This window comes from Carica papaya, chromosome 7, assembly GCF_054855325.1.
Source record: "Carica papaya isolate Zhongbai chromosome 7, ASM5485532v1, whole genome shotgun sequence".
Lineage (NCBI taxonomy): Eukaryota > Viridiplantae > Streptophyta > Magnoliopsida > Brassicales > Caricaceae > Carica > Carica papaya.
The window spans coordinates 24,923,377-24,943,062 of record NC_142315.1 but is presented as its reverse complement, the minus strand read 5'-3'; the positions used below and the strand labels follow the sequence as shown (position 1 = coordinate 24,943,062).

The 19,686-nt window shown below is 34.4% G+C and overlaps 2 protein-coding genes across 5 annotated transcripts; both read left to right on the top strand.

The window, feature by feature from the left end:
* Window positions 1-6,299: 6,299 nt before the first annotated feature.
* Window positions 6,300-9,425, top strand: OCP3 (overexpressor of cationic peroxidase 3). Of its 3 annotated transcripts, none has more exons than XM_022035781.2 (5): window positions 6,300-6,659; window positions 7,012-7,380; window positions 7,986-8,291; window positions 8,575-8,720; window positions 8,986-9,425. In XM_022035781.2, the coding sequence occupies exons 1-5, from the start codon at window positions 6,441-6,443 to the stop codon at window positions 9,029-9,031; spliced, it is 1,086 nt and encodes a 361-aa protein (XP_021891473.2). In that variant the 5' UTR covers window positions 6,300-6,440; the 3' UTR covers window positions 9,032-9,425. The 3 variants fall into 3 exon arrangements, with proteins under 3 accessions (XP_021891473.2, XP_021891472.2, XP_021891474.2); XM_022035780.2 differs by having other exon boundaries at window positions 8,827-9,425; XM_022035782.2 differs by having other exon boundaries at window positions 6,301-6,659; window positions 8,816-9,425.
* Window positions 9,426-12,684: 3,259 nt separating this feature from the next.
* HY5 (Basic-leucine zipper (bZIP) transcription factor family protein) lies at window positions 12,685-15,570 on the top strand. Of its 2 annotated transcripts, none has more exons than XM_022035718.2 (4): window positions 12,685-12,862; window positions 13,332-13,512; window positions 13,636-13,792; window positions 15,382-15,570. In XM_022035718.2, the coding sequence occupies exons 1-4, from the start codon at window positions 12,766-12,768 to the stop codon at window positions 15,451-15,453; spliced, it is 507 nt and encodes a 168-aa protein (XP_021891410.1). In that variant the 5' UTR covers window positions 12,685-12,765; the 3' UTR covers window positions 15,454-15,570. The 2 variants fall into 2 exon arrangements, with proteins under 2 accessions (XP_021891410.1, XP_088064194.1); XM_088208068.1 differs by having other exon boundaries at window positions 12,858-12,997.
* The last annotated feature ends 4,116 nt before the right edge of the window (window positions 15,571-19,686 follow it).

Here is a 19,686-nt window from a genome sequence, read left to right as displayed (position 1 = left end):
TTCCTAAGTGACTAGAACGGGCAGGGTGGCTTGCTTGAGCTGCCACTCGCAACCTGCCTCTCCTACGAACATGTAGGTGACAAGTACAATATTCTCTTCAAGAACCACCCTAAGAGTCACGAAGACCTTCTCTGTCTCAGCTAACCAATATTCGGCCTCTTCGAAAGATGATGCTCTTGTAAAAGTAGATGAGTTTAGTCTTTTGTACCTTTCAATATAGTCTGGGTCCATCATGGGTGAAACTGAGTCCCGTGGAAGAGGGACTGCATTGTGTTGTGGAGGGACTGGGTAACCCTGTGGTGGTGCTGGATGATATGGCAGAGGCACCAGATTATACTGTGGCAGTACCGGATGATACGTGGAAGAGAAGAGTTGTACCAGGGAGGCTATGAATCTCTCCACTGCAAGGGTAGCTCAAATTATGGTAGTGGGGGAGGGTCAGATAGCTCCCTCATACCTTTCCAGGCCTGTTGGGTAGAGATAAGTCTCTTCAACATCTCAAATAGTCGGTCAACATTCTCTCAAAGCAAAACATCCCGGGTTGCTCGGTTTAGTGGGAGTTTTCCTCTCTTCATATCCTTATACTTATATTTCACAAGAAAGGATTGACTGATAGTTGTATTTGGTGTTTTTAAATTTTTGTGTAAGAAAAGGTTCCGAGAAACGCGACTCTGATACCAACTGTAATGACCTAGAACTTAAAAGAAATGAATTTATTTTTTAAATGTAGAAGTGAATAATAATGTTAGGGTTTACAGTCCTTACATAATAAATTGAAATGTCTAATAGGATTACGAGAATATCTCTTCTATGTGATTCATAAAAAGACAAACGATAGTTTAAAAAAATAAATAAATAGATATCCTATGGGTAACCTTCACTAGCACTTGAAGGAAGTGTAGGAGATAAACTACTCATGATCTTCTTACTGATCGGGATTTGGATCTTAATATTCTTAATCTGAAATGGTTAATAAAAAAGTGAGGTATACTACCCTAGTAAGGATATTACATTAATCACTGATACGAAAAATCGAAGGTTGGTAAAAATAAAAAAAATAACTAATAAAGTCCTTACGTTAAGAAAATACATTTAATTTTAAAACGTTATATATGATACTTACCATCACAATTTTTTCTAAAATCAATCTATGAAGACAAATATCCAAATGACATTTTATTTTCATGTATAAGATTAACAATTCTTCCTTTAAGCTACTTATTGGGACCCCTAAGTACCCATAGGGATATCCCTATACTCGCAGATTCAGTGTTAAAATTTGACAATTAACTCGGCCGACCCTATATCCCGTTCGGTAATGGACTCCAAAAACACCATTGTCTCGATACCCTGTCCGATATGAGGGTGAGTCATATCTTCCAAAACCCTTACGGTATGAGACTTCTCAACCCCGTCCGCTGAGGTAATGTTCATGGTAGGGTTCTCTATGTACCAAACCCGTCCACCATTTCTCAAGATACCCAACAACCTTTCATTTATATAGATTTTTATCATCCAAACAACCACCAATGCATACCAACATCTCATTTCATAATCAACGATTAATTCAAGCGGCACCCAAGTAAGCGATATAGTTTAGCATGACCGAATAACCAAATAATCAGAATATCAAATAAACAATACAGGAGGAACCAAATAACCAAATAATCAAGAAGACCATAAAAAATATCAATTTAAATATGCACAATATAATAGTAAGTAGTTTAAGTAGTACAAAAAAAAAGAAGGAATCAGAACAAATATGAACTAACCAGTTCTGGCTCCACTAATGACTTGTAATTATTTTTAAGATTTTTTTAATTTTTACAAAACACAAAATTATCTATCATTAAGTCTCAATTTACCATAACAAAGAATAGAGTGAGGGATCATTACCCGAATTGGTATTTTAAAATATCGTACTATCTACTACGCCTCCTAACAGGTCCTGAATTTCTTGAATTTTTCATGCGGGAATTAAACTACTTGTCATATACCTAAAAACACTCAAAAAAACCCAAAATTGGTGTTGAAAACCCTTTCTAGCTAATTTTTTGGTTTCGGCACGACGACGCCGTCATGCTCCGGTGCCAACTCCACCACTGACGGTAGCGGTTCACCTCGACATGGTCGGTTTTGGTCGATTTTGACCATTTTGGCACATAACCCTGCGAAAAAATACGTTAAAAGGCCTTGGTTGGCCAGAAAATCAAAAGAAACCGAACCTATCAGTGGGGAGGGGGGTCTCTGGGTACAGCGGCTTCGTCAGTTCTCCTTCGCGACTGGGGTTTCTTCTTCGGCTAACCTACACAGAAAATGACAGTGAACACAATGGTCAAAAAATTGTGTGAAACAGAAAACGGGAAGGGGCTCATCAGAGGAGTTTTAAGGTTTTGGCCACGGCGGCTCCGCCAGGCTTTGTTCGCAGTTTTCGCCTCACTCGTCGTCCCTTTTGCTCCAATATGGCCACAAGAAGACTTAGAATCGAATTTTGAGCGGGTAAGATTTTTTTTTATCTTTTTTGACAATCCTTCTCCGGTGTCTGGTTCTTCTTCTCCGGCGAGAGCATGTATGACTAGGGTTATGGTTTCTTGAGATGCAATGTTTAAATACCCATCTCGCGTCGATCTAAGCCGTCTGTTTGCATCGACGTGGAGTAACGAGAGTCGTCTGATTGTTGCCTGTTTAGGCCGATTGCATAGTCGAGTCTGAACCGTTCACTACGATTGGTCTCGTCTGTTCGATCGCGCCTGAAGAGGGAAAACATCATAGCCGTCCGTGCGCATGGGATGTGATCGGGACCATCGGATCCCCAAGCACGCGGATCGCCTGCGTGGCGCTGATGTCAGTGTGTCTTGTCACGCGGCATGCTCTGGTTCGCCGAGACTGCTGACTGGGCTGTCCCATGTGGCCAAATTTTTTTTTTTTGCGATATTTTCCCATATTTTTAAGTTTTCTTTTAAAAATACCCCATTTATTCAAAATTTCACCCATTTTTTCTAAAATTATTTTCAATTTCGTCCATATTTTGTTTTTTTCTCAATAATTTAAATAAAGTTAAATTAAAATAAAAATTAAATCAATTATATATACACTTTTATAAATAAAAAGAATTATCCCAGACCGATTTTTGGGTCCGGATATTACACCTATAAAGGACTCTGTTTCATGACTTATAAAGACAACAGAAATAGTAATAAAATTAATTATCTATTTCTCTTCTGGACTTTAGTCTTCTCTTTTTCTTCTCATTTTCTTCTTCCTATTTTCTTCTTCATTTGCTATAAATCAGACAGCTATGTCAAAGGTTTCTGACACAATTGTCTCAATTTCTTGATGCACCTATTCAAAATCATTTGCATGCTGCACATTGGATATTAAGAGATCAAACTAAAGTTGTTTCTGTGCTTTTATTTTATTTGTTTATTTATTATTTTTAAGTTGTTTTATACTTCAATTTCACATTATTTTTAGTATTGAATAGCCTTAAGGTGAGAAATCTTATGATCATTTTTGGTTGGCATCTCATACGTGCAAGCTACTTCTGCGAGGGAAGCAAAAAAACATGGAAGCATAGAAGACATATGTTGCTTACTTAAATGTTAAGCATTGATTTAGAAGAAGCAAACAGTATATGTATACTGAAGCTGATTTACTGGATATCTTGTAGATTGCAGAAGTATCTGAGAAACTGTAAAAGGTATATCTTGTCTTTTGCATTCTAATTAGTAAATGTGAAATGGTTAAACATAAATTAACACGATACTGATAGTTTTCGGTCCTACAATATTATCTAGATGATAGAAAATAATGATATCTACTTGTTGTGAAAATAGATGGCTCTATAAGTATTTATTTTTGTAAAATTTTCATTAATCATATCTGTCTATATATATATATATATATAATTTTTTAAAAGTGTTTATTTAGAGTCATTATTCGTATGTTAAACAATGACCAAAAGTTTTTTAACTTTTTTTTTAAGGAAATGGTGGATAATAGTTTTTTAATAATTATTTTTGGATTTTTTTTTTTTTCAGACAACATGATTCAAATTCCATCATAGGTTCTCTAAGTTGAGGTAAGAATCAGAAGTGTGATTTCTCTGCTTACGTAGACTTGATTGATTTAGGACTATCAGTGTTTTAGTCACTTAGCATTTTCCAACAATTTTGTTGGAATAACACACTAGGAAAGATCAACATAGTCATGAATATTCAGACCATATACATAATTTATATGTTTATATATATTTATTTCATCAAATATAATTCTTTTACAAGTATGCGTATATAATTTATAACACGCATCTATATCATATATAATTTTTTTATATGTTAGAAAGTTTTTATCTGTACCATAAACATAATACTTTTTACACCAACCAGGCATATCAATTAATTAAGAAGAATATCTAACAAAATGCTATAAAGTTAATTTCATCAAACTTATAACCCGCGGGAATATTAAATTTTATAACCAAACAGACACCATGATATTCATACCCTCTAATCTCAGATTGCTTTTTTCCAAAAACAACTTACCACCATTAACCAAAAAAATAAATAAAAGACTAGGAAGTTTGGCAAAGACCTAATCACTTACTAAACTGTTTAGTGTTTTGGTGAATCAATGACACAGAAACAGAAAAAATTGTGTTGAATTACTTCTTAAAATGTAGAGCGGCTATGGCACCAGCAATGCCTAGACCTAAGAGAAGAAGGAGAAGGCATATTATTTTGATGCTGGTAGGTCTAGACGCAGGGCCAGCAAGAGCTGCCGGAGACTCAGCCTCAACAAGAGTAGCAGGAGCCTCTGTCTCGGTAGCAGCTGGAGCCTCTGTCTCGGTAGCAGCTGGAGCCTCTGTGCCAGGAGCAGCTGGAGCTTCTGTCCCGGGAGCAACAGGAGCCTCTGTCTGGAGAGCAGCAGGAGCAGCAGGAGCCTCTGTCTGGAGAGCAGCAGGAGCAGCAGTCTCAGGAGGCACTAAGGCAGTGTTGGGCATGGGCTCAGCATTATCAATTACAGGAAGAGCAGAGAGATTGAAGCCTTCTGGGAAGTTATAGTGACGTTGATAATAAGTCTGGTTAATCCAATAATAATTGCTTTGATTTAGTGGCGTGTTGTCCCTGCTAATAGCAGAAGAAGAGGCAACTGGGTCAACATCGATGATGGCAGTTCCATGTGTTGGCGGCTGATCATCGGAAGAATGATCGGTGATGGCCACGCGTCGTCTGGTGTTGTAATGACGAGAATACTGCGAGCCATTTGGTGGATTGCTGCTGCCCTCAAACATGCTCGATAACTTTTCAAGCTGTCTGAAAACACCTCCCTCCATCTTCGAACCAAACACTAACTAGTACAAACAAGAGACCCAAGAAGAAATATGTATGAGCAACTACTATATATATATATATATATGCATGTACGAGAATATTTATACAAGAATATACACTTCGAGGTTTCTACAATGAAATCAATTTGGGCAACCGAAAGAATGATATTTGATTTTCTCTTTTTTTTTTTTTAAGAAAGATTTTCTCTTTTAAACTGTGTCAATAATCTAATTTCCTAAATAACTGCTCCTCTTTCTTCTTTTTTTCCATTTGCGGTTTTATTCTCAAAATATTTTCTCCTAAATCTAAATATATGGACTCTCAATTTCTTTCCCGAATGTACTTTGTTAGAATATTACCTTTTTGGTATAATATTTATATCTATATATATATTCTTCTTCTTTATGATGATTTGAATTTCTATTCTTAATTTTTTCTACTTTCTATATAGTTTATGTTCTATTTTTAGATTATTATATATATTTATATATTACTCTGTAAAAGTTTCTATAATTTCCTTTGTAGAATTCAATATTTCAATTAGTTAATACTTCACTAATTTATTATATGACAAATCAATTTGTCATGGATTTTTCTTTTCATTATATTTTGGTCTTTTAAATTATAAATATATTTCATGATATAATTTTTTATTGAATTTTTATAGAAATATAAAAGTTTTTATTTCCTTATTTGAGTGAAAAAATTGCAATTCTTTTCTTTTTCAATGTCTGTTATTATTATTTGTGTAGGTAGATAAAATAAATTATAATATTCGTTGAATTTATTAAGGATAATTCTCAATCTTATGGCTTTAAAAATGTATTATTTTAAATAAAATTTTTGTAAGAAGATATTACCAATAAAATAATATAATAAGTTTTAAAAAATAAAATATCACAGCTAATAATTTAAAAATAAATAATAATTTCCAGTTACCTTGCTACGATTTATAGAGCATTGGTATATCCTAGATGAAATTTAAGGGACACCGTTCACATGCGCACTTTTCTAATTTATAAGCGCAACGAAAGAAAGACGAGGTTCTGAGTTGCAGACATGCACTTCATTCCGCAGTGATAACCCATCATTCTCGATTTATCAGCTATGGCTTTTCCTTTATCTTTGAATACTTCAGTGGCTTTTAAGTGTTTACTGTCTTTTTCTTCTTCTTCTCACGGCGAGCGACTCTTGTTCTTCTGCTCCAGGAACACCAATCCGGTTCTGCCGCGTCACTCTCCCTCTCGCTTGGTCCTGGCTTTGGCGCGACGGCGAAACCAGAACTCAGCAGTCGCATCGGATTCTTCTGATAAGAAGAAAAAGAAGGTAAGAACACTGAATTTGTTTGGCTTCCGAGAAATTTGAGTGATGACTGTTGAGATAACGGACATGGGATCTTAAGCTTTACACTAAATTACAGTCTTAATTTTTGCTTGAAGTAAGTGGATTTCTTGAGAATTAGTATGGTTTTAAGTCTAAGAGAGAGAAACTTTATAGATATCATTTTTCATGGTAGGTTTTTGGTTTAGGGGGGAATTTAATCGAATAGTTTTTCATATTAGGCTACAAGTTTACTTTTCCTGCAGTATCCTGAAGTTTACGTTTCCTGGCTGCGTTGGGAACTTTGGTGCAAAAAACCTCGGGAATATGATGCATTTATTTGATTATCTTGTGACAGAAAAGTTTTGCTCGTCAGAGTACAGAGGAGGAAGAGGAGGATTTGGATGATGATCCATTTGAGGCACTATTTAGTCAATTGGAAGAAGATCTTAAAAATGATACTGGTTCAGTGGATGATGATGATGATGAGATAAATGAAGAAGATATCAATGCACTTGCCCGTGAGTTAGAGGAGGCATTACGGGATGGTGATGGTTTGGAAATGTTCAAATTAGCTGCAGAAAGTGATAATGATGAAGCTCCTTATGATGATGATGGTGATAATGATGCATATGAAGATGAAGACGATGAAAAACCGGTGAAGCTCAAGAATTGGCAGCTTAGAAGATTGGCTTATGCTTTGAAAGCTGGACGGCGGAAAACTAGTGTGAGTTTAGTGTTTTATATGTTTTTCTTGAAAAGAAGATATGAGCCAGAACCGATTCTGCAAATTTTTCAAACTTATTTGAATCAATACACCAGCTTTACGTTGAGAATTCCATGAATCTTTTGGATCTCTAGGTATCAGTTGAACTTTTCTTTTTTGTCTTCTGAAGATAATGTTTGAATGGTACATCTGTAGCTTAAGAGTTCTCATTGATATGAAGTTCTTGATGAAACTGAAAACCTAGCAGAAGGAGATGGAAAATGGAACGAATAATTCCTTTTCGACACGCTAGCGGAATGTGGTGAACACTTAGTGGATTAGCCTTGTTGGTTGTGCTGCAGTTCTTGGCCATAATGATGGAATTTCCTCTGCTAAGACTTGTCTTAGGATCCTTTAAGAAGGGTGAGAATCAGGTTAACAAGTCCTGACAGCAAAATATTAGTTGGGGAAATAATATTCAATGAAAATGACGTAATGAGGAAAAGTAACAATTTGCTTCCAGAACTTGAGGATCAAAACCCTTATTCTCTACCTTTTTCTCTTATTCCCTCTTCCAGTATGAACCCATAGAGGTTGTTTCTAAATCAATTTTCTTTCTTTTGTAGATAAAGAATTTGGCTGCTGAACTTTGTCTTGATAGGAGTTTTGTTCTTGAAATGCTCCGTGATCCACCTCCAAACCTTGTTATGATGAGTGCTGCTTTACCTGATAAGCCTCCAACAACCACAATCCCTGAAGCAAATCCTCCTGAAACAATTTCTGCAGAATCAGTGGGAGACACCATAGAACCTGAGACAAAAAAGGAAGAACCCATCCATGTCATGCAACAAAGATGGTCTGCTCAAAAAAGACTGAAGAAAGTGCAACTTGAAACTCTTGAACGAGTTTATAAAAGATCAAAGCGACCAACTGTAAGAAAAACTTTTGCTCCTTTAAGTTAAATATGCTTATAATCTATATATATTGTAAACATGCGATTTGCTAAATTATATGCTATTAAGGTTGTTTCTAGTTTAAAAATTATTGCTTTGCAAGCTTCCACTTTTTTAACACAATTTGGTCATTTGTTGAGCTTTCTTCAGATCAGAAATCTTGTTTGCCTGTATATTGCTTGGAAACTGTTGCTAAAATGTACCTGACATTCTTTTTTCAATTTGAAAACTAATACCCCATGTGCTTATATGAATAATGCAGAATGCTATGATTAGCAGCATCGTGCAAGTGACTAACCTGCCCCGCAAAAGAGTCCTGAAATGGTTTGAAGATAGACGAACTGAGGATGGAGTTCCAGACCATCATCGTCCATACCGACGGCCTGTTCCTGAAACTATATTTTCAAAGTAAAGTGGTTTCTTTACTTGTATTTTATTTCAGAATAGCATATAAACTTTTCTGATCCTCTGTCCTCCTTTTGTCAATTTAATTTTCGGACTAGGATTTTTGTAGGTTAATAAATAAAAACAACTTAAAGCAACTGCTCAAAAGTCAAAGCTCCAAGAATGGTTGTGCTTCTTAAGTGAAAATTGTAGGTTTTATGATTGATTATAAAATGTAATTGATCACTGCTTCTTGTCATGGATGCCACTGCCCCTGGGACAATGTCAGATATGATCACCCTGCTTGCTGTCACTTGAAGTATAGATTCCATTAAAGCACAAACAGATTTGAACAACATTCCTTTGGGCATTTCAATGAAAAGTGTTTGGGTCACCTATTATTATGGTTGCTGATGGACAAATCAACTAGTTCATATTGATTCTTGCATATAAATAGTGCATGCCAGCAGAGTTAACCGCAAAGGGGCTTAATATAGTGGAGATTTTGTGAAAGAGAATGTAAAATGTTGTGAATTGTCAGGTACCTACTAGATTAAGATTGATTTAGTCTGCTGATTTTTGAAGTGTATAGCTGTTGTTGTTGAGAAACTGAATTTCTTTGTCTTCTCTTCCTGTCTGATTGCATTTCTTACTGTCATATTACTGATTATTAATATCACAAGAATTGTGAAGTTCCTGAATGGATATAAATTGACAATTTACCATGTACTTTACATTATGATCAATTTCAGTTTTTTGTGATTCTGTCATATGATTGCCCATTTTGTGTGATGAAAAACATTGCTAACACGTCTATCTTGTTTCTGCCTTCTGTTTTTAGCAGCTTATGGAAAGGTTTTCCTTGTGAAAAGATTTTCCCAGTTAAATCTTTTTCCAAATCACCTTTTGTTTTGCCATCTAATTTATTGATCAGAAACATTAAGTGATTGTAATTAACTAGTGAACGCATATTACCATGACCAGATATGGACAAATGTGAAGTGGATAGTTATTGTTCCTAGAGAATATCACCATAGTCTAATATAGTTTTTTAAGAAGAAAAATAAGATTCTAGTGGAATGTTGTTATTTAAGTTTACTCTCTTTTTAAAATTAGGTTTCATTTCAAATGACTAGGTTAGGAAATTTCACATAGCATACTCTCCGCTTTCTGGCTAGGCACTACTCACAAGATTCAAACAAAAAACAGTAAGACAAGAATGTTGGAAGTGAGAAAGCATCTATTGATACCCTTCCCTGATCTCTTTCTTTTAATTCCTGTCTTTGAATTTTTCTTCAACGCCCGCCTATATTTACCTGAATAACCCACCAATTATTCTCATACAAAACCACAGACTTACCAGTTCAGTTAGAGAGAGAGAGAGAGAGAGAGAGAGAATGGCAACTCTTCAAAAGTCCTTAGTTGTGTTTAGGAGAAAAGGATCATCTGGTTTAGTATGGGAAGACAAGTTTGTGTTAGGAGAAGATGGCACGGTAGAGTACAAAGATAAGTTAAGGTCATGCCAATCCACCAGAAACCGCATCATCTCAACTGCAGCACCTCCAGCCTGCCCTCGTAGTTTATCGACACCAACAACACCCAATTCTTCTCGCAAAGTTTAGTGCCTGCTACCGAAACCAAAATTTGGAAAACAAAACAAGCCATTAGTCATCACTATTATTGTTATTAAATTTTTGTCGTTGATGGATAATTTTTTGTGATCAGTATCTATCTGTTGCAAGTACTGATATGTTTGTTTATTCAGTATCCATTCTTTCATTCTGATTGATATGTTGTGTAAGTTGATGTAAGAGTTACCTGAGGTAACTTGGAATTAGTTCTAAATTATATTAAGGATTATTTCTGCTCATTTTTAAGATTCAGTATGTGAAAATTTGTGCAATTAATACTTGAGATTCAGTTTCTCTCTTACCCTTTTTTTGCCATAGTTGTGTTTAGATCAAATTTCATTTAAATTTCTAGTCATTTTTACAATTTTATGTTAGTTTTTTTTTTTTTTTATATATATAATTTAACATAAATTTTTTATTTAGTTATTATATGACATGATATTTTCATTTTACAGGCAAGGTCAAATCTTTTTTTTTTTTTTGTTTTTAATCCCATCTTTAGCAAAAAAAATTGTTGACATTAAAAATTCAATCTCTACATTGAAAAACTTAGAATTCAAAAAAGTTTAATCTTTATAATATATAGTTGGCTAAAAAAAATAAGTTTGTTATTGTTAAGAAATAATTGAAATTTAAATTTATTACAAATGATTTATTCTTAATCTTAAGTTCATTTATTTTACATATATGTGTGTGTGTGTTACTTTTGGGAATCTGAGTAATTATTATATCATTTTATCTTGTCAAACGGAAATATTCAAATAAATTATTTAAAACTGTTTATAAAAACAAAAACAAATAACTACAAATGCCTTTTTCTACTTAGACATCCTTATCAAGATTTCGACAAACCTAAAGCATTCAAATCAGAGTTAGAAGAAGGCATCTTATCAAAATTCTTCAACGACCAATAAATACACAATGTGTCATATTTCAACCATATAACTTTGGGGTATAAATAGAGAATCCAAAATTCCTGCTCTTGGCGTGTAGATGGTAGAATTTTGAGAACATCATTTGTAAATTTTTACTAGTAATAATGATAATTCACTGTACACCGGATTACCCGTTGGTCCGGTAAATCATTGAAAAATGATAAAATGAGTATGGTTTTTCCTGTATAAAAATCCATAATTGATAATTATATTGATCGCATTATTTTTTAAACAATAAAATTTATGTTGTCTTACCCAAGATTTTTCACTCTTTAAAAAAAAAAAAAAAATCTTTTTAAAATTATTATTACTTAATAATTTTTTATATATGTTTCTCGTAGTAATTTTGGATACTATATCCTGCAACGGTAGGCTTAACATCAATTTATTGGGTAGTGCTTTCAGTGCTACTTATGGTAACAATTAAATTCAACGTAATTGGAATTGCTAGTTAATCCCCCCCAGCATAACACTTTTTTAACCTAAAAAAATTTAGTGAAGTTTTCAAAAACAATAAACACGTGGAAAATAATCAACTTTTCAGAGAAAGAGACTATTCAGGCTTTGTGGTTATGAAAATTGAACTCCATGGACCACCTGCTTATATAAAGGGCTTTTTATAATATCTCTCTCTCTTAATTCGGCTTTTACTCACTTATGAAGAAGAGCTTTTCATTTTGCTCATTATTTTCACAATAATATCAAATCATTGCCTTCTTAATTTAATTAAATCCTTTTTTTTTTTTTTTTTTTTTTTTACGTTATTATAATTTTGAAATATATTTAAAATATATTTTATTGGTAACATGCACGTCTGTCTGTCTGTCTGACTCTATAATTATTTTATATTTTATTTCATACTTTATTAGAGATTAATTAACGGGTGGGGTCCGTCCTCTATTCTAACACCCATCTCTCTCTCTACTCCACGTTTGTTAGTTTCATACATATTTCATATTTATAACTTTTTTTTTTTTTTATTTACACTTTTGTTTCAAATTTTATTACGTGTGGATTATTGATCTTTTATCCTAATACTCATTTCTACACGTATTTACTTCACACGTGTGATACGCACGTTTGTTAATCTCATACTCGTTTTATATTTTTAACTTTTCATCCACGTGTATCCACAAGGCAAAATTTTGAAAATTCTTCCGGCAAACGCAATTCGGTCCCAATTCGTAGCATTTTACCTTTCCCCTCTTCATTCTTTTTCCACCGTCCGATCTAAAATTCAATCTGACGGTTACTGTTTCTTCACGTTGTCTCATGTCCGGCCTTTGATTCACCTGTCTCCTCATGGCTCATGTGTGTCCACGCTATCTGTTCAACAACCGTTCGATCTGTTCAAATCCAACGCCCGAAATTTCTCCATAAGCCATTCTCTCGTATTTTCTCACTGTCACATTAATATCCCGCTCTTTTTTCTATCTCCAAAATCCAGAAGGAAATCCTTTCAATTCTTTATTTTATTATTGCGACGAAAAAAGAAGAGAAGAAATGCAGGAACAGGCAACGAGTTCATTAGCCGCCAGTTCTCTGCCGTCAAGCAGTGAGAGATCTTCGAGCTCTGCTCTGCAACCTGAAGTCAAAGAAGGTCTCACTTTTCTCACCGTACTCCTTTTAAAGTAATTATTCAACGATGAATAGTTTCGGATCGTGAAGGTAGCTTTAATTTTGATGAATATGGCTTTTCGCATCCTCAATGGTTCAGTTCTTCGCGATTCTCAGAGTAAATCGGAAATCCCACATATCGATTTTGTAGAATGTGATGTTTCTTCATGCGGGCAGAGATTGCTTTTTTTATACGTACTATTTTTTTATGAATGTTATCTTAATCTTATTCATATTGAGCTTCAAAGGGAAAAAAATCCGTGTATCTCGAAAATTCCCTTATAGGTTTTGTTGTATCCTAGATTCTCTCATCCCGGCCTCTAAATTTTAGCTTTGATCACTTTTCCCGATAAAATTCATTGAGATCAACAGGATTTTTTCTCTTCGAGAAACTAGTATTTCTCCTTACATTTATGCATCAGCATTAAATTATCTTCCAAACCTGTTATCAGGCATGGAGAGCGATGAGGAGATAAGGAGAGTGCCGGAGATCGGAGCGGAAGCAGTTGGCACACTATCCACCGGTCGAGAGGCCGGTTCATCGGTCGGTCAAGACCGGGCTCAACCCTCGGGAGAGAGTCAAAGAAAGAGAGGAAGAAGTCCAGCTGACAAAGAGAACAAGCGGCTAAAGAGGTAAAAGTTTTGAACAGTGAAGGTGACAATTAGTCGCATTTATATTTACCGTTTTGCCCCTTCTATCCTTTCGATTATACTGACAGATTTGCGGTATTTTGGTTACTAAAATCGGCCATAAAGGTTATTGAGGAACAGAGTTTCAGCTCAGCAAGCCAGGGAGAGGAAAAAAGCTTACTTGAACGAGCTGGAAACAAGAGTTAAAGACCTGGAGAAGAAGAACTCTGAGCTTGGAGAGAGACTTTCCACGTTGCAGAATGAGAATCAGATGCTTAGACATGTATGTTTTCGGTATTAAATCATTATCACAATTTATTTTAGCATCGTTATTATATTGTCATTACGGTTTTTCTAGATAGTCAATGCCTTCCTGTTAAACCCACACATTATTTTAAAATATCTCCAGAGTTAATAGTTGGCAAGATGTTGTGCTACTTTCCTGTGAACACTATTTTAGGCAATTGTTTGTCTGGTCCGCAAGGAGTTGTGTCCATTTCTATTGTTAATTTCCATACTTGCAGGCAGTCAAAGATAAAATTTTGAATACATCTACGCTAATATAGGAGTGTCTTAATAGCGTCAGGAAGAGATCTAGTCTTGGATAGAGTCCAACAATAGACTTTGATCGAAGTACCAAGAGAATTTGCTTGGTAAATTAGTGAGCTTTACCTCCTATTGTGTCTGATTTTAGTGTAATATTTAGTGTGAAAAGGGGTAGATAAACATAAATCCTAGCCATCATGTATGATTATGAAGCCCGGAATAATTAGATTTGAGATCTAACTGTTTTTTTTTTTTTAATTGAATTGTTTGTCTTTCCTAATTATTGAAAGGTCATGAAATTTACCGTTAAGTCGGACTTCTTGGCATGCCCACGACCACCACCCCATTTTAGATGCAAGACTTATATTTTGTTTGGTGGGTTCTTGGTACTGCAAATATTTTGGCATGGACTAAGATTTCAGGCTAAATGTAATATCAGTCATCGACTCATAAATTGGTGGAAGTTATGGGAAATATAAGCTTTTTGGGAAGGTTAGCAATTCTAACATGCTGATTTGATGGTTTAGCTTGATGGTTCTTGGTTGAAAGATAAGTGTGAGAGAAATTTCTTGTGAAGCTTGAAGAAGAGGTGAGGACATAAATATTTAGAAAGCGTGAACAGCATACAAATTTTTTGAGCGTTTTCTCAGAGGTTCAATCTGCCTGGTTCAGTATTGACTTTTGAGAGTAAATATTGTTGGTGACTCCATTTATCTCTTGAAGCTATGGAATCTCTGAATTTCTTTGCTTCTACTGCAGATCAATACTTTTTCTCTATTTGGGTGAGAGAAACTTCTTTAAATAGGTTAACTCGTGCATATAAACCTCCTGGTAAGTAATCGATTATTGTAGAAGGCTTCACTTTTTCATCAGCCGTAGTGGAACCTCTAGACTTTAAAGGTTTGCTAGGGCCAGGAAATGGACAGAATACCAAGGCCTGGTAGTACTATATTGGGCTTATATTTTATGGGTCCTAAAAATGAATGAGCTGTTTTCTGTCATCTAGTGGAATATTGGGTGAGATCAAGACGGAATTCCATCTCATAAGTCTGTTCCGGTTCATTAGTTTGTCATCGTTTTCTTCAATGAACTGGTTCTATGCATAGAGAAATTATTGGTTCAAAAGATACAAGTGTATTTAATTTTTTATTGTATTGATATCTCGGCAAAAAAATTAAAATTGACCAATGAAGGTGAGATTTTTCTAAAAATATTAATTAAAGTGTAATAATTTATCAGTGCATATCTGCAATTTTAGATAATTTTCTCCTTTAAAGGTTTGGTTCATGGAGTAAAGATTGCTTAATATGTTCTTGGAAATTACAGATACTAAAGAATACAACGGCAAGCAGACGAGGGGGAGGCAGCAACGGTTCCAATCAAGATGGAACTCTCTGAGAAGATTGAGAGCCGGAAATTTGTAATCTTGAGAAATGGGAAACGTAGAATGACAAGGATTCTACTGTTCTAACTGTTCATGATTCTATATAATATATTTACAGCCCTTCTCTTCAACTTAGGCTTAATTTATACAACAACCCATTTACAATTTCTCTTAATACTGAAATCTTAAATTCTATTATATAATGAATTGCCGAATAGGTATATAAATTAGTTAAAGTTTCTAATGTCTCATACTAATTGTCCTTTCAACATTATTTATTTTTAAATAATCATTAACAACAACAACAAAACTAATAATGATGAGAGCAATGGGACTAATTCAATTTTATTGCTTTTAGTTGGTGACTGTCGGTGGCGGCAAATATACGTTGCTATACAAATCGATTTAGTAACAGTAATAATGTGCGGTCAAATTTAATAGAAAATTATCTTCTAATCTGAATTATGGAAAATTTTAATTGCGTACAGTGTTAATATATTTGGAAAGTTGGTGTTGAAAGATGAACCTTCAGCTCTCTAACTGTCCTGACGAACCTTTTCCAAAATTGTTATTTCTTAATTACTTAGTCAACATAATTTACTAATCTTTTGCAATAATTAATATATTATCAAAATCAATATTCTTGACAACAAATTTAAACTAATCTTTTTCTTAGATATCTTTTTATGTTTATATAATTTTATCTAAAAAAATATACGTTAGGTTTTTATAATAAATAGTAATTTATTTCGTACGTGGATAAATGGTATCTCCAAAAAAATGATATTTTTGTCTCAGCAATGATGGCACCGCCACTATTATAGAGTTTGACTTTCTTTTTACTTTTTATTATTTTTTTCTATTTCTACCATTACTTTTTATTTTTTTGCTTTCTCTATGTTTTTTTTTTTTGTTTGTGTGTGTTTTTTGAAGGGTCTATTGTAATGTTTTTATGCAATGACTTCTGCTTCTTTATGTATAGTCTTGAATCCATTATAAGATTTTGGTTAGTCTATCATATAAGATTGTTATATAATTGTGGAATTTGTGGCATCTGAGCAAGATGCCATTGATAGTGGTAATCAAATTACTACACAAATACAGTGAACACAATGTCTATTTTAAAAAATAAGGATATTATAGCAAATGCAGCCTACAACCACAATTCTGTCTAACTGATACATATGCTGAAAAATATTAAACACTTTTCTTTTAATATCTTACATCAACTTTTGCAACTATGACTATACTCAAAAGTGTTGGAAATTAAACCCATTTTGGGGAGTACTACAACATTTTCATGGGTTATATGGTCGGATCAAAGCTGCTCTCTCGTCATCAATCGGAAAAAATATGGTTTATGTACTTATTATGAGACATTTGGTCCGTTATAAACTAATAGGCTCATAATGCAAAATGATATACACCTATCACTTTAATCATAAACTACAAGGCTATAACTATGAGTTGCAAAATTTGCAAAAGGTTAGGTGTCGATAACCACGACCTAGTGATATCCATTGATAAAAGAGTGCTTGTGGTCCCCATCTTCTATTGGAATGATAAAGTCATTGTTGATGCATCCCTTGGACACGATGGGTGGACGAGATTCAAGGTAGTAGGTCGACGTTTATATGGTGAAGTGCTATTTGCAATGATGCATAAGATCTCTACTCCCTTTCTATTGACAATGTTGATATTTAATCTTTAATATTTGGTATAGAAATTGTGCATAAGAAGGATTTTCAATATATCATTGTTTGTTGTGATTCTTAAATAGTTTCTAAGCGTTTTTTTTTTTATTTTTTCTATGAATTTATAATATAGTTTGTTGGTTTAATACATATACTTTCTTGACAACTTTTATTTTCCTTATATCTTGTTGGATTCCTAAAAATATGTAATATGACTGGTCACACTTTGGTTAGGGATGCATTATATGTGATATCACTATGTGGTTCATATGTAATGACCAGGAACTTGAAAGAAAATAAATTATAAATTTGAATGCGAAAGAGAAATAATAGCATTGAAGTTTGCATTCCTTACACAATAATTTAAAATACCCAATAGGGCTACTAGAATGACCATTCTAAAATAACGACGAAAAATTAAAGAAATAAATGAAAAAGTAAATAATTGAACATTTTATTCGCAACCCTCTTGTAAATCGGGTTCTGGATCTTGATCATATTGATTTGAAATGGTTAATGAAAGAGTGAGCTACACTACCCCAGTAAGAATGTCACATTATTCACCGACACAGAAATGAAAGTTGATAGAAATTATAAAAATAACTAATGAAGCTCTTAATTTAAGTAAATTCGTTTATTATGAATAAGATCATTTACCGCACACTTACCGTAGTGAGATTTTCAAAACCGAACTATAGAGGCAATAACATAAATAATATCATAATCTCATATTCAATCAGTCAGAATAACAACTTTCTCCTTATCAACCTACTGATATCCATGGGGATCCATAGGGATATCCCTACTACGCGTGAACTTTTATTTAACATTTTCAACTAACTGGTAGTCCCTATACCCCATCCGGTATTAGTGCCAAAAGATATCATCCCTCAATATCCTGTTTAGTATGAGGGTGAAACGGGTCGTCCTCATACCTCGTCCGGTATGAAGCAACGTTCACGGTAGAGTTCCCTATGTACCTGATCCGTCCACCATCTCCCAAGATATCTAGTAAGGCTACCATTTATTCATTCACTTAATCAAATAAATTTTCCATTTATCTTTAATTTCCAGTTTCCTAATTTAATTGTAAATCACTTAAAACAAGCAACACATGCATTAAGAAAATGCAATCGAATCATCATATCAATTCTAGTGTATTATCATGTATTCAAAACTGTAAAATCAATCAATCAGTTCAACATGACAAACAATAATAAATAACCGGTTTTAGCTTCATTAGTAATATTTAATTATTGATAATTTTAAATTACACAAAATACCATATTATTTATAATTAAACTTCAATTCCACAATAGAGAATAAGGTGAGAAATTTTTACTCGGATCGGTGTTCAAAACGCTAAACTTATAGCTGTACCTACTGGCGGTACTCAGGTTTCCTGAATTTTCATTCGGTGATTAAAATACGTTCCAAGTACCTAGCAATACCCTAAACAAATCTAAAATTAGTGTTAGAAATTCTTTTCGGCCAATTTTGAAATTCCGGCATGGCGCTGCCACTGCACACCAACGACGACACCGCCGTCCGCAGTGGCGGTTTACCTTGAGCTGGCGGTCGAAAAATAGAAGCTTATCGATGGCAGGGTTTTTCGGTGTGGCAGCTCTGCCGACTCACCTTCGCGGTTGGATGTTTTACTTTGGTCAACCTATAGAAAAAGGAATGATGATTACAATAGTGAAAAAATTGCACGAAGTGGGAATCAGGAAGGGCTTCATCGGATGCGATTTTTTATTTTTTGCAGCGGCGCCGCCGGGCTTTACCCGTAATTTTTGGCTTATACACCGATTTTTTTGCTCTGATTCGGCCATGGAGGTGTTCAAAATCGAATTTCAAATTAACGAAATTTTTTTTTACCTCTTTTGGCGGTCGGAGGTGGCTTCGGCACAGCGACCGGCGACTGTCGCCTCCTTTCCCGGTTACTGGTTCTTTTTCTCTGGTGGAGGGGGTTGGTGGCTAGAGTTAGGGTTTAGTGTGAAATAAGGTATTTATATCCGTCTCCTTTTAGTTTGGACCGTCTTTCACGTTTGATTTGGACCGTCCGATCGCATTTAAATAGGAAGTGAATCTGGACCGTTCATCACGATTTGATCTAGACCGTCCAATCGTATTTAAATAGAAAGTGAATATAGACCGTTCATCGTGATTTGATATGGACCATATGATCATGTTTAAAAGGGGAACGGATCTGGACTGTCCACATGTGCGGGAACGAATCTGGACCGTCCGATCGCGGTCATGCGAATTGCCAGGGTGGCCTTTCGGGTGGCATTGCACCAGCGTGCCTTGTCAGGCGGCACGCTTCGATTCGTCGGGGCTACTGACTGGGCATCCTACATATCACATTTTTCTTAAATTAGTTTTGACTTCCAGTTTCTAATTTTCTTTCAAAAACACCTCCAGAATCCAAAATTTCACAACTTTGTTTCAAAATTATTTTTAATTTAATCATCCACCTATTTTTCTTCATTTTTACATTAAATAAAAATTTAAAAATTTAAAAATTATATTTATACATTAATTTTGAATATA

Excerpts from the sequence above, each read along its gene's own strand:
- OCP3 (XM_022035780.2), top strand. The coding sequence starts at position 6,441 with ATGGCTTTTCCTTTATCTTTGAATACTTCAGTGGCTTTTAAGTGTTTA. Across the intron at positions 7,381-7,985 it reads CTGGACGGCGGAAAACTAGT|ATAAAGAATTTGGCTGCTGA; the intron begins GTGAGTTTAGTG and ends TTTCTTTTGTAG. Across the intron at positions 8,292-8,574 it reads AAAGATCAAAGCGACCAACT|AATGCTATGATTAGCAGCAT; the intron begins GTAAGAAAAACT and ends TGAATAATGCAG.
- HY5 (XM_022035718.2), top strand. The coding sequence starts at position 12,766 with ATGCAGGAACAGGCAACGAGTTCATTAGCCGCCAGTTCTCTGCCGTCA. Across the intron at positions 13,513-13,635 it reads GAGAACAAGCGGCTAAAGAG|GTTATTGAGGAACAGAGTTT; the intron begins GTAAAAGTTTTG and ends TCGGCCATAAAG. Across the intron at positions 13,793-15,381 it reads AGAATCAGATGCTTAGACAT|ATACTAAAGAATACAACGGC; the intron begins GTATGTTTTCGG and ends TGGAAATTACAG.